This window comes from Dipodomys merriami, unplaced genomic scaffold (assembly GCF_024711535.1).
Source record: "Dipodomys merriami isolate MVZ:Mamm:240054 unplaced genomic scaffold, mDipMer1.0.p SCAF_4, whole genome shotgun sequence".
Lineage (NCBI taxonomy): Eukaryota > Metazoa > Chordata > Mammalia > Rodentia > Heteromyidae > Dipodomys > Dipodomys merriami.
The window spans coordinates 87,759,599-87,774,983 of NW_027205603.1; the positions used below are offsets into that span (position 1 = coordinate 87,759,599).

The 15,385-nt window shown below is 42.6% G+C and overlaps 1 protein-coding gene across 3 annotated transcripts in view; it reads right to left on the reverse strand.

The window, feature by feature from the left end:
- The window catches only part of Dnaaf11 (dynein axonemal assembly factor 11), a 76,158-nt gene extending 74,977 nt beyond the window's left edge, over window positions 1-1,181 (reverse strand). For all 3 annotated transcript variants that reach the window (XR_011365804.1, XM_069991841.1, XM_069991842.1), the window contains exon 1: window positions 1,080-1,181. Coding sequence is in view for 2 of the 3 variants with exons in the window: in XM_069991841.1 (XP_069847942.1) it covers window positions 1,080-1,089 (10 nt within the window). In the remaining variant the exon portion in view is untranslated. The remainder of the gene's footprint in view (window positions 1-1,079) is intronic.
- Window positions 1,182-15,385: the final 14,204 nt, after the last annotated feature.

Here is a 15,385-nt window from a genome sequence, read left to right on the forward strand (position 1 = left end):
ACCCACAAAACAAAAGAGCTGAAGGTGGACGTTGCTAGCGGCTATGAGCTCTTCCACCATGGGCCTTGGCGGCTCCTCCGCCCAGGCCGCGTCCTTCCTCTCGGGACAGCCCGGGTCAGGGACAGGGACTGGAACTGGCATGGAACGGTGAAGCCAGACCTTCACCCCGCCATGGGCAAGCCGAAAGGTCCACAGCAAGTGTAGCAGTCTGGGGTGGGTTCGCTGCGGCCTTTGCTAAGATATCAGCCGCCCACTTTCTGCTTGCTTGCTTCCCTACCCACCCTAGACCATTCCCGACACACCTCCTGCAACCACATCCGGGGTCTGGCGGTCCTGGGCCCTGCTCTCCACCCCACACACGCGCACACGCACGCACACACACGCACGCACACACGCACGCGCACACACGCCCACACGCGCGCGCGCACGCACGCACACGTGCGCACACATGCACACACACGCACGCACGCACAGGCACACTCACAGGCACAGCACACACATGCACACACGCGCACACACACACATGCACACACACACACACGTACAGGCACACACACACACCGACCCCAGGTCTAGTAGTCCTGGGCCCTGCTCTCCACCACACATACACACACACGCACACACGCACACACACGTACGCGCGCACAGGCACACACACGCACACACACACACACACACCGCCCCCGGGTCTAGTGGTCCTGGGCCTTGCTCTCCACCACACACGCACACACACGCGCGCGCGCATATACACACGCACACACACACACGCACACACACGCGCGCGCGCATACGCACACACACGCACACGCACACACCGCCCCCGTGTCTAGTGGTCCTGGGCCCTGCTCTCCACCACACACACACACACACACGCACACACACGCACACACACGCGCACACACACACGCACACGCACACACGCACACGCACACACCGCCCCCGCCCCGGGCGGAGGCCACGGGGACCCCGGGCCGACAGTCGTGGTCTCGGGCTGAAAGCCAGGGTCCCAGGGAACCCAAAACGAGACGGCCAGGGGACAAGGAAAGCGAAGGAGCAAGCGGGGGTGGGGGGTCGCTTACTCCGGCCCATGGCGCCTCCCTCGGGGGTTCGCGGCTCCCCTGAAGCCCCAGGGCACTCGGGACTCGCTTCCTGGCTCGGCGCCTCCGCGTCCTAAGCCGGGAACCATGGCAACCGGGACGCTACGGCGGCCGCGAGGGGCCGCGCAGTGCCGGAGGAGACTACTGTGAGCACGCGGGGCGAGAGGTCGGTGGGGGGCGGAGACCCGGGGCGCCCGGCCCGCGCGGTGCCCCAGACCCCGAATCTGCCCCCCAGGCCTGGCTTCCTTCCTTCCATGCCCATCCTCTTCCTCCTCCTCTTCTTTCCCCTCTTCCTCCTCTCCATCCTCTCCCTCCTCTCTCCTCCTGTTCTTCCTCCCCTCCCTCCCCTCTCTCCCCCTTCTCCTCTGCTTCCATTTTATCCTAGGTGTCCAGAGCCAGGTGATTGAACTCCACCCCCACTTTATTCTCTGGTGGTGCTAACAGGAGCTTTCTTAGCTTCAGTTCCCAAATCTGTAAGATGAGCACAGTACTAACCTCAAAGAGACCCTTGTAAAGCTTTAATGAGATGAGTGACGAAAGACACTTAAAAAAAAGCCCACAGGCTTGACATAAAGCTTGTCACTGTTGTAGTTAATCTCCTTAAAATTACCACCCAATACCCATTAACTTCCTGCCTACAAAAATTCCCACATCATCATCCATTATCCCTCCCACTTTCCCTACCCACCACCCTCCTGACTGTAAAGTGTAGGAACTGTTTGCCCACAACCCCACCACTTCCTTAGGGATCAACGAGTGCCTTCGTCCTCCAAGGTTCAAAATATATCCTTAATATATGATGCTTGCTTGGAGTTTGTGTGGTTCTTATTAATATTGGTAATAATGTAAAAATAATGATCACTCTGTATCCCATTTCCTGAGGAAAATGCAGTACATAAAAGATTAACCCCTTCCTCCCATTCCAACTACAGCACAGTAATGGGGTAAATATGTCTTGTCTTGATATGTGTATTATGTTCTCATTTTAAAAGAAGATTCATAGAGCACTGCTGAGTACTGGGAAATGTATTATGTCAGCAGACACTTGTTAAGCACTTACTGTTGGCCGGTGGAGAGGAGAGCATGAAAGTGAGGGCCCAAGGCAGGAATGTCACATGGGTGCAGTTAAGGAGGGGCATCGAAGGCTGGCCAGTTATGTAAGGAGAGAACTGCAGGGAGGATTTTTGAACTATAAGTTTAACAGAGTACATGAAAAATGGAACCTTAAGGACCAGGTTAAAAGATCTGAATCCCATTGATGAAATTCCAGGCACTACATCCCCATATTGGGAGAAATACTTTGGAATTCGAAGGAATGTAAAATAATACCTACAATGTAAATCTACATTTCAACCACCAATTCTACTAGAGAAAAAAAAAACTTGGTTTTTTATTTCCCTGTTTTTAAGGAGCAAATCTTATTAAATTAGACTATCTTGGATATGTGGTTCAAATCCACATTTTTTGGTTACTGTGGAGCAGATGATGACCTCCTCTTAGCAGAAAATAAGAATACATACATTCATCAGCTGTTGTTCCCTTGAGAGATCTAATATGCTTGTAGTTGAAATGCTAAAAGCAGCAAGAGGATTTAACAACTTGAACTTTTTTGTGTTTTAACAGTAAGGAGTAAGGCTAAAAGGATCTAGTTCCTGGCCAGAAGTTGGGAATAGACAGTATGTCAGGTAGAAGAGTTAATACTTTAAAGGAAGGATGAAAACAGGCTCACTATAAAATCTTCAAATCTCTGGTTCAGCCTGAGATTCTAGAATATTTAAAGAACAGTTCCTTCACAAGTATCTGGTGTATTTGCTCTGAGATTTCATTATTCCAGTCTCACTCACTCTTGAACTCTCATTTTGATCCTGAAACCCTAATTCTTTCTAAAATTCATCTTGACTTAATCTCCAATGCATCAGCATGAAGAGGTATGACCTTTAGGAGGTAGTTGAGTCACCAGGGTGAAATAGATGCTATTAAGGGAATTGACAGAGGGAGTTGATCGTATTCAGTCCTTGTATCCCTTCTGCCATGTGAGAACACTGCTCCTCTTCACTAGAGGACACAGCAACCATGAGCCATCTATGTAAGGAAACTGAATCATGAGGGTATCAAGATGAAAAGGCAGAAAGGGAACTCAACAGATACAGAACCTGCTGGTGCCTTGATCTTAACCTTTCCAGCTTCCAGATCATGAAAAACAAGTGTTTGTTCTTTATCAACACTCTAGGCTTGGGTGTTGTGCTACATTAGCATAAAGGGACTGTAACAGGGCCTTTTTTTTCCCTGTGAGTCTTAGTGTGTATAGCCTAACTTATTTCATTCATTTGTTCATAAGCAAACAAAGAATGGAGCTGTTATCCTACCTGGTGAAAATCTCTAAAATGTTTGCAGGCTACAGCTTTGGAATTACTAACACAATGGTCACACCAGCCCACAGAAGAAAGTACCTGTTGCAACATGTTGATGCGGTAAGAATAACATACACATAAGGCAACAGAAGCCTAGTGAGATTGTATTGATACATCAGAGTGAGTCAAGACCTTGGGCCCAAATGAAATTCATTGTCCAGTGAAGTCTATCTTCCATTCCTTTCTAGACTGAGAGTTACTTGAGGGCATGAAGGGAGCTCTTCGCTTGTTTTTTGTTTGTTCATTGGTTTGCATCTCTAAGTCCTGGCTTTTCATTCTTCATAGTCATCCAATAAATATTTGAATTACTGAATGAATGAGTCTGTGATCCAATCTCTTCAAGAATCATCATTCTGGATATAAGGACTACATCTTGTAGCCTGAGCAAGGTCCTGCAGAGGTATCCAAGTTGGAGGGTCCCTTCTTGCCGGCCACTGGTTAGCTCCTGACTCTTCCTTCTTTAAGATGAGAGGTAATTCTGCTGCAGGGTTTTGATAGACAGTCCTGTCTCTCAGGCAGCATTGAGAAAAGCTTTGTTTGAAAAAGCAGAGAAACTAGGAATATCATCTTTGCTATTTGTCATGAGTCAGGCTAAGCTTCTTATGCCATTCTTCCTTAACATCATAGTTGGTGGGTTTCTTACATGTGCGTAGCTGCTATGATTTCAGCAGTCTACTGCCAGTAGGGGAAAATGGAAAATAAAACAAAGTGTGATGACTCTGAGCAAAGTCAATTTCCCTCAAAGTGAATGAAATAACTTATAGAGTCATCATGAGTGTGCTTATGCAAATCACTATTCCAATAGGCTTGGTTTCTTTGGAAATATAACAAGATGAGCAGTGCTTCCTAAGCAAACTACTATGTTATTTTGTGCATATGAAGTAGAAAAATAAATCTTGAAAAAAAGTTTTAAAAATTCCAATTATACATAGCTAGCAAGATCAATAGAAAGCCCACAGATTGGGAGAAGATATTCACTAGCCATACAACAGACAAGGGTCTCATATCTAAAATATACTTGGAACTCAAAAAATTAAATCCTCCAACAACAAATCCTCAAAGAAACAACTGCCCAATAAATAAGTGGGCTAAAGACTTAAAGAGAAACTTCTCTGAAGAGGAAAGAAGGATGGCCAATAGACACATGAAGAAATGCTCAACATCCCTAGCCATAAAAGAAATGCAAATCAAAACAACATTGAGATACCACCTCACTCCAGTTAGAATGGCAAAAATCAAGAACTCTAACAACAACAGATACTGGAGGGGATGTGGACAGAAGAGAACATTATTGCATTGTTGGTGGGAATGTAAACTTGTTCAACCACGTTGGAAAGCAGTATGGAGGTTCCTCAGAAGACTTCACATAGAGCTCCCCTATGACCCAGCAATCCTACTTTTGGGCATTTACCCAAATGTTTACAAACATGACCACACTAAAGCTACCAGCACAACTATGTTTATTGCAGCATTATTTACCATAGCTAAGATCTGGAACCGACCCAGATGCCCCTCAGTAGATGAATGGATCAAGAAAATGTGGTATATATACACAATGGAATTCTATGCCTCCATCAGAAAGAATGACATTGCCCCATTTGTTAGGAAATGGAAAAACTTGGAAAAAATTATATTAAGTGGTAAGCCAGGCCCAAAGAAACATAGATCCCATGGTTTCCCTTATTTGCAATATCTAGTATATGTATGAGTGAAGCGGAAAAGGTCAGATAATGTGATGTTAGGAAAATGAACCCTTAGATATGTATTTTAATGCTTTTTTTCTTTCATGCATTTGTTTCTAACGCATTTATAAGATTATCTCTTTGTTGCTTTGTATGTCCCTCCCCCACAGTATAACCCCTGCTTTCACTATATTTAATGTCAGTATAACCTGTGGAGGAGATGGGGAAAAACAAGTCGTTTAAGGATACAGGTGGACCTGTTGCAACAATGAGAAGTACAAGTTGTCATGTCCAAAACGAGCTTTACAAAGTTGGTGCGGGGGAGGGGGGTGAAGGGGGAGGACTGGGGGGGGGAGGCTGGGAAGGGATGTGAAGGGTAAACAAAGGAGGCTGCAATGCTTGATAAGAAATGTACGCATTATCCTGCCCATGTAATTGTAACCCCTCTCTACAGTATGTTCACACACAAAAAATAAATTAAAAAAAAAAGAATAATGGAATACACTAAAAAAAATTCCAATTACAACAAAACAGTACTACTTCTCTGTTGGATAAATTTCAGGGACATTGACCTAAAATGCGATATGGCTTTTATTTTCATTGGTATGTAAAATTGAGTATATTTGTGATGTCTAAGCCCTACTGTAGTTACAATTCCATCATACTCTGCATTAATTTTCTTTCAGAAAATGTGTTGCTTCCCTGGAGACCCTGATTAGTGCAACACTGTTACTTGGGGACAGGGTTGGCTATAGTCACATTGTTTGAAGTAGGGATTGTGCATACCAAAAATACCAAGGGGCACTGGTGCATAGATTCAGCTGAAGTGGAGACTACAACTAACCATGTGGGCAACCCTGTTTCTTCACCAGGACTCAATAACAACTCAACCAAGCTCCGGATTTTACCCATATTTCCACAATGTCAATTCCTTCTTTCTTAGGTTTTCTCTTCCTTCCTATTTTCCTCTCCCTTCCCTTTGTCTTCCTCTCTCCCAATCTTCCTTGCATCTACTGATGTCCATGAGGAGTTACTGATGCAATACACAGAAAACCATAGGAGAGCTCTTGACAGCATGGGTTAAATTTTTTAAGAAAATAAGCTTCTCCACAGGGTACGACCCCAAAAAATTATTCTCACAGCATCAACATGTCACAGTGTGTAAACTGAGAGCTGACTGAGCTTTTTGCATTGGGGCTTAATCATGGACAGCTTAATCATGGACAGCTGACTGGTTGGCTACCTATGTAGTTTGTTGTAGTCTCCAGATAGGCTGAAACTATGCAAACCAGTGCCCAGCACCTACCCCTAGTTACTCTGTTGGTGTTTCTGGTGTGAATAATAAACCCTGTGTCCAACTCAGGGTGTCAGATTAGTCATTGTGACCCATAGTCTCCTGGGAAGCAAAGACACTGTCTGAGGAAAAACTTCACACATTTTCTTAGGTCAAAATTTTTCTCCACACCTATTCAGATTCCCATAATTCATACAAATATTCCAGTAGTCTTCCAGTCCCTTTGATTTGGTTGTCAGAGTCATTTGCATTGTTAGCAACAAAGAGCCCTCAGAATACCACATGATGCTGAAAGATACCTTGCCAATTGGGGAAAGCAGAAGCAGGGCCAGAGGTTTCAGAAGATAGCATGCTCAGTTCTGCACCTGTCAGCAAAGGCTTAAGTCTCTACACTGGTTCCCACAGAACAAAGAAATGACTGATATGAGCAAGGTGGAAGCTCAGCTTTCCTCTTGGTTACTGTATGTGCATCCAGGTTCCAGGTTCAGAGGTTTTATTATTTCTGGCACTTCCTGGGAAACAAGTGGTAACAGGTGCTGAAAGCCAAAAATAATCATAAGAAGAAAACTAAAGCATAAAAAAGATGCCCGCTAATTTAATTTTCTCTGAGAAAGAAGTGAATAGAGCTTTATCTGGGTTTGGTGTTAAAACACCTGGGGCTAGATCATAGAAATCTGGTGTCCTCAAGATTGGCTCAGCTAAGTGCAAATAGGGATAGGAGTAAATGCAATTGACAAAAATTAAGCTTGTCTTTCCAAAAACATTAATCCTTCCTAATATAATCTACCAGGATAAACTTGAAATGAAGCCCCTGGGGAAATTTCAAGTAACTGCCAATTTTGCTAATGATAATAAGTTTATTTTAATTGCTAATATATTCCTAATTACTCTAGTTCTCAAATGTTTACTTCCCTGTCAGTCATCTTCCTTGATTTATGTTCGCTGTGAAAAGACTTTGTCAGATCAATCAGCCCTTTTCCAGTTTGGTGGCAGCTGTTAATGCATGCCACCTTCCTCATCACACGGCTCTGCTGGGCACCATTTGCCCTGGAGAAGACACAGCCTTGCCTGTGCAAGCGCTCAGAAGTCAGCCATCAATGCCAGCTCAGAAGAAATAGTGTTTTCAAGGTTTTGGTTACATAAGTTGGACTGGACTCTGATTTTGTGTTTCTGTGTTTTTTAAACTAACTCGGCATTTGCATTTTAAAGAAAAACCATGTAATTTTTGCACACATTTATGAGACAGAATATGAGTCAATTTATATTAACAACATATAATGTAATTTTCCATCTCCTCTGTCTTGCACCTATCTAAATGTGTGTGTGTGTGTGTGTGTGAGAGAGAGAGAGAGAGAGAGAGAGAGAGAGAGAGACAGACAGACAGACAGACAGACAGATAGACAGACAGACAGACAGACAGACAGACAGACAAAGAGAATGGTTATACAAATAATCATATTTCCCTTTTTTTGTCAGTCATGGGGCTTGAACTCTGGGCCTGGGCGCTGTCCCTCAGCTCTTCAGCTGAAGGCTAGCACTCTACCACTTGAGCCACAGCACCACTTCTGGCTTTTTTCTTTTTGCTTATGTGGTGCTGAGGAATGAACCCAGGGCCTCATGCATGCAAGGCAAGCGTTCTACCACTGAGCCACCTTCCCAGCCCCAAATAATCATATTTCATTCAAAAGCATCATATATTTAATATAAAGATTCCTAATTTGGTTGGACATGAGAGTCTCATTAATTTGGAAACTCATGTTTTCTTTCTGTAAACAATATTGAGCTCCTGGGGCTGGAAGTAGAGACAAACACTGAAAAAGTTTTGACTGTTCTGTAACTTTTATATACTCATGAGGATTCACAAATAGTGAAATAATAAGTACTTCATAGGAAAATTGAAGATTGTGACATAATTAATAAAAGATAAATGGAGGGGCTAGGAAGATGACTCAGTGGTAGAATGCTTGCCTTGCATGCATGAGGTCCTGGGTTCGATTCCACAGCACCACATAAGCAAAAAGAAAAAAGCCGGAAGTGGCGCTGTGGCTCAAGTGGTAGAGCACTAGCCTTCAGCTGAAGAGCTGAGGGACAGTGCCCAGGCCCAGAGTTCAGGCCCCACAACTGGACCCAAAAAACAAAACAAACAAACAAACAAACAAAAAAAAAGATAAATGGAGTGGAGGGTGGCTATGGTAGTCACATTAGGTAATTGAAAATGATATAGGAAAAGTTACCATGCATGATAACTTTTTATTGTTACTACAATGAAAAGAGTTGAGGAAGAGAAGGAATGAAGAGGCTCTGGAAGATGTGACCCAGGGAGAGAGGAAGCAGACCATGGCCAGCTAGAAGAATAGGAAAAGGAGGCTGGTGGGGAGGAGCAGAAAAGACGTGAAGTGTGGCCAGTAGGCAGATAATTGGTTAGAAAAGAAACAAGGGCTCATAGCTATGTGCATATGATCATATAAAATAACATTTGCCAAAATGAATTCCAAGAAATGGAAACAAGAGTTATATTTTTCCTTCCTTTGATGCTGTTTGTTTTTCTGTAACTTTTGTCTTGTTTGTAAGTTCATCATTTGGGGGAGGTTCAAGGGGGAGCACAGAAATGGTGGAACAATGGGTGAACAAATGTTGCAGTGATAGTCACTAGGCACCATGTTGAAAATGAACTACTATCGTATGTAACTGTAACCCCTCTACATCACCTTGACGATACAATTAAATAAAAAAAGAGAACTATACACTTGGGAGAAGGGGAACTGGGAGAAAGAGAGGGAAGTGGTTACACTGTTCAAAAAGAACTGTACTCATGACTGGACTTATGTAACTCTAACCCCTCTGTAGAGCACCTTTACAATAACAATAAAAAGAAAAAGAGGAGAAAAAAAAAGAAACTGAGTATGATCCTAAATAGGTCTGGAATCTGTACGTGGATTGGAGGTGTTCTGTAATGATTAAAGAGCTGTTTTGGCAACTGTGAGGAAAAAGGATTATGGTGGATGAGGGAGGACTGGTAGCAATGGGGAAATAAAGGAGTTGGTAGTATGGATGGCAATCAGTCAGCTGGACAGAGGAAAGGATAGTAATGACAGCAGTGATGTGGTCAGGAAAGTTTAAGGAGACCCTTGTGATTTTCTTGTTGGCTGTATTTGATGACTGAAGGGGAAGGAGGAAGGAGTAATAAATTTGAATGAGTGTAGATTTATTTGGGCATGTTAAGTTTGTGATGTCTACTTCTGTCCTTGTAACAGCTCCTGCATTGCTCTTCTTGTGTAGGGTGCCGGTCACACTTGATTTATTTGTCTTCAGTCTTTGTCTCCTGGCAAGTTCATAAGAATAGCAATGTGTTTTCTTCCCCAGCAAATAGCACAGTACTCATCAAAAATGGGGAATCTTACTGGATAGAAGCCAGTGAGTCATGTGTGCAGTCCTCGCTATTCAGGAAGCTGAGAGTGGGAAGAGCATGGATCAAAGCCAACCTTAGCAAAAAAAGTCTAGAGGACTCAGACACTCCATCACCCAAACGATCAACAAAAGGCAACAGAGGAGGCATGGCACCAGTGGTAGAATAGCAACTAAACCAACAAGCCAAGTGAGTGCAAAGTCTTGATTTCAAACCCCCTCCTCTCATTAAAAAAAGAGAAGAAAAAGACAGTTTGCTGGATGGAAAAGAAAAATGAAATCAAACAATACTTGGAATAAGTTTAGTTTGAGATTAACTGGCACAAAGCAGAAGGTCTAACAAGGAAAGTTTACTGCAAGTCCCAAAGGATAATGCGCTAAACAATCCAACCAGACTTTATACATACTTGTTTAAATGTTTCTGCTTAGTACTTGCTTACATCGGTGACCAAATATGAGAATAGAAATGATTCACTCTTTCATTCAACCAATGATTAAGAAGCCCATGCATGCCAAGCAGAGTTCTAAGTCCTTTCGGGCATAAGGGAGCAATGTGGACAAAGTTGACTGTCCTGTAGAAGCTTGCACTGATACCATGGTAATACCATGGTATTACCATCACCCCTTTCCAAACCAGGAAGCCTTTTCTCCCTTTTATGGTGATGGTGCCAGGGTGATTATGCTTCCCAGAGTGAGTGTTGCCCATTTCATGCCTGGACAGGCAGCTCTTACAGGTCCTGCCATGGGTAAAACCCGGAATGGGTCACTGACTTCCTTCTATGTGCTGTAGGTTTTAGAGTGTTCTATTTCATCTGTACGCACTTAATGCAGTTGGCATTGTCATCTCTAGTTTATAGATGAAGGAGTGGTAGCTTGAGGGACTTACCCAAAAGGAGTGTTGAGGGCAGGAACTCAACCCTGACCCCAAAATGAAAGCTCTCAATCTCTAAAGCATGTTTGCGGCTGGTTTCTTAATTGTTCTTAAAATGAGAATGTTATAGAGAGGCAGCAATATAATTAGCGTTTGGGACCCAGGCTTGATCTTTAGAACTATCCAGGATTTTGTTCTCCCTGTTTATAGACTTCTAAGCATTTTAGAGAGAAGTATGTTCAGTCCAACATGTCAATATAGGAAGCTATATAAGGAAAAAGTTAATAATGTCATTCTACTAATGTAATGCTGTGCTCTAAATAAATACAACTAACAGTTTCTTGTGTGTATCTCTAATCCACATATAACCTCTATGTTTATCCTTATATAATGTTTTATGATTATTCCTATATAATATTTGTTTTTATATAAAATAGATATATCATAGACAGTACCCCCAAAATTGGCTCTCTTAAAATTAGGATATATCTGGGCTGGGAATGTGGTTTAGTGATAGAGTGCTCACCTAGCATGCATGAAGCCTTTGGTTCTCTTCCTCAGTATCTCATAAACAGAAAAAGCCAGAAGTGGCACTGTGCAGTGCTAGCCTTGAGCAAAAGAAGCTCAGGGACAGCATCCAGGTGCTTTTCTCAAGCCCCATGACTGACCAAAAAAAAAAAAAAAAGAGGAATTAGGATATATCATGGTTTTCCTCCCGAACAGTAAGTGGTATTTTGACTCATGATGATTAAAAAACTGCTTAATTTGTATTAGTTTAGATTATATATGTTGAGCAATTTTAATAGTAAGTAGTTTTTTGCCTCATCCTGGGGCTTGAACTCAGGGTCTGGGCACTGTCCCTGAGCCTATTTGTGCTCAAGTGTGGGACTCTACCACTTAAGCCACAGCACCAGTTCCTGATTTTTCTGAGTAGTTTATTGGAGATAAGAGTCTCATAGACTTTCCTGCCTAGGCTGGCTTTGAACCATGATCCTCAGATCTCAACCTCCTGAGTGGCTAGCATTACAGGCATGAGCCACCAGCACCCAGCTTAGTAATATTTATATTATTATTTATATTCATGTTTGTATATTTATATATTATATATTTATTACATTTTCAGAAAAACTGCAATATGTATGGATTTCCTGCATTCCCATGCTCTCTGTTTGAACTGCTATTAATATCTCACATTAGCATGATATATTTGTGCCTTTACACAATCAATATCGATACATTATCACAAAGTAAAGTCTATATTTTATTTAGGTTTCCTTAGCTTTGACCCAGCATTTCTGTTCTATTGAAGGATCCCATCTAGGATACTAGATGACATTTAGCCTTGTCTCTTTGGGCTTCTATTTGCTATGTTCCAAGTTTTGATGACTTTGACATTTTGAGATGCACTAGGCAGGTTTTTTTTTTGAAGAGCATTCTTTGATTGTGGCTTTGTACTGTTTGTCTCAGGATTAAGCTGGGTGATACATTTTAGCAAGGAAGGTCACAGAGATCAGGTGCTGGTTTTTTTGGTCACATCAAGGGTATATTGGTGTTAGCTTTCATCACCTGACTCAGGTAATATTTGCTGTAATTGTGCACTACAAATTCTCTTTCCTACCCATCTCTTTCTTTTCTATCCTGTCTTATTGGAAAGAAAATCTCTATGTCCAATGCATACATAGGCAGGGAGGAGTTTATATCCAGATTATTTGGACTTCTTCAGGTCTTCACCATTGTGTTCCTTTGTTTTGTTTTTATTTTTATTGTTTTTAAATAACAAATATTGTAAAGGTGATGTACAGAGGAGTTACAGTTACATAAGTCAGGTCATGAGTACATTTCTTTTTGAACAGTGTCACCCCCACCCTCATTTTCTTCCACTTTCTTTCCCTCCTGACCACCCTACCCCACCAAGGTGTATACTTCATTTCCAATATAGTGTCTAGTAAGGATCCCTGCTGAATTAATGTTTTGTTTTTAATGTACTTTTTAAGTACTGAAAGTTAAACCCAGGACCTCAAATATTTTAGGCAGGTACTCTACCACTTGGATTATACCCCCACACTATTTATTTATTTAGTTAGTTAGTTATTGTTGGTGATGGAGTTTGAACTCAGGACCTGAGCCTTGTTCTTGAGCTCTTTTTGTGTTCAAGGCTAGTGCTCTACCTCTTGAGCCACAGCACTACTTCTGGTTTTCTGGTGATTAATTGGAGATAAGAGTCTCACGGATTTTCCTGCCCAGGCTGGCTTTGAACTATGATCCTCAGATCTCAGCATCCTGAGTAGTTAGGATTACAAGTGTCAGCCACTGGTGTCCAGCTGTATAATTTCGGAGGTAGAGTCTTAACTATCTTTGCCCTAGCAGACTTTGGTTCATTCCACTTGAATTCAAGATCCTTGTATCTCTTCCTTCCAACCAGCTGAGATTACAGGTACAAACGACAACACTGGGTTTTTAGCACTTTCTTTTTTTAAAAAATTTTATTTATTTTTTATTGTGAAAATACTGTACAGAGGGGTTACAATTAGATGGGCAAGATAATGAGTACATTTCTTATCAAGCATTGTTGCCTCCTCCTTTGTTTCCCCTTCCCATCCCTTCCCAGCCTTCCCCCGCCCCCCCCACTCAGTCCCCCCCCCCCCCCGCCCCACCAAAGTTGTAAGGTTCGTTTTCGACATGACAACTTGTACTTCTCATTGTTGCAATGGGGTCACCTGTTTTCTGGAACTATGATGGAACTCAAGGCCATATTGTGTATTTCATATCAGAATGAAATCAGTGCTAGAATTAATCATTCTCCAAGAAGACCTGGTTCCTTTTGTTGGCAACTAATATTCAAAATCAAAATAAGCTAGCTATGTTTGAGGAGGAGCTGTATGGCTGGAAGATAGTAAGAAAGATGGTACCTCTAATAAAACTACAGTCTGGAGCTCTCTAAAAGAATGACTTCCTGCAAGGACTTCAAGAATCATTTTTAGAACAATGAGAAACAAATGTGTAGTTAAGTTCAAGAGTGATGTAGTGTGATGTACTTGAAAGGGATTGTTTCTGGCTGCTGTGTGCAAAGTAAATGGTAAAGAACTGGGTAAGCAGGGAGGCCAGTTGGAGACCAATGGTGTCATCAGAAAGAACATAGTGGAGAAGAAGATAGTACAAAGTGGTGAATGTTGTATAAAATTGGTGATTGGGTTAGGATGTTGACAGTGCTCACTGACCAACTGAATGAGAACTGAGAGAGAGAATTCACTGAAGAACCTCCAGGTCATGGGAATGAAGTCATTATGTTTTCAATAGCGAGTTTGCATCATGACTATTTCTAACCCTCTCTGGGACCTTCCCCATTTTGTTCATCTTCTATCTCTTTCAGTCATCAATAAAAGAAGAAGTAGAATGAGATCATTCCATCCTATTTGTCACTCTGATGAGCTTTTGAGCTAGTGAGCTGGCAGAACTGAGTGCAGTCCCAGCTTTTAAATGATTCGTATCAACAATGGATTTTGATCCACGAGTAAGAGGACCACGGTTGAGACAAACACCCATACCATGTATTATCTAAGTACTGACATATCTTAATCATAGGCAGTCAACATCTCGGGGTGGGGATGGGTCCTGAAGGTTCTGGAATTCTGACATCACTTCAATGTCCTGGGCAAGTCTCGCTCTTCATCCTGGCCATCTTCTCATCCCAGCCACAAGGAAAGAAATTCGATATCATTATCCAGTGGTAACAGTGAAAGGGCTACAAAACATTAAAGGGATGGAAGGCTGGTTGTTGACCACTGAGAAATGGCTGCAGATGGTGTGGTCTGGTGCTCTGAGCTCTAGGATCAGAGGACTCAGGGGGAGGAGACAGGGACAAAGAGAATCAAAGGGAGCATTTATCCTATCTACTTATACATCGGTGACTCAATGAGCATGGGAGAGAAAACAATACGTAAGCTTAAAACTTACAATTATTCAGAACAACCTCTCCAGGAGGTAGGCAGGGGAAATGTATCTTGGACTTAGGAGACAGACCCGAGATCCTGGTGGTGTCTCCTCAAATGGTTGACAATGATCTCAGCTAAGCAGCTTACCTTCTAAGAGTCTCAGGTGTCCAGTGAAGATGATAGTCCATATAAATGCCAAATTCTCTATCCATCAACAAGAGAAGGCAGGCTGATTTGGAGGGCAAAACTGGAACAAGTGCACATCAACCTATTTCCAGATTTTTCAGGATCATAAGAGATCTTATCTTCTTATACTCCCTAGTTTTGCTGATGAGAGATTAGGTAATTTGCCTAGAGCCATACCCCTCCTAAAGAGACAGTGACCTGCCCCTCCCAGCCATCATTCTGCCTCCCTTTTACACAGGCTCCTCTCAAAAACATGTCTCCTCTAGTCTTTATATGGTGAGTCTGAGTCAGAAAGGACCTATAAGAATTGGAAGGAGTCCCTTCCCTCCCATACTGAGGAATAGTCATGCAGAAGCATTCTAAATGGAGAATGAAGCTGGTATAAACAGGGCATGTGGAATGGTCCACATTTGTATCATACCTTGGACCACCTGAGGCTCTATTTCTGTCCCTTGCCAGTTCTCCAGTGGATCCTACACAGCCATCTGCTCAGTAAACAGTCACACA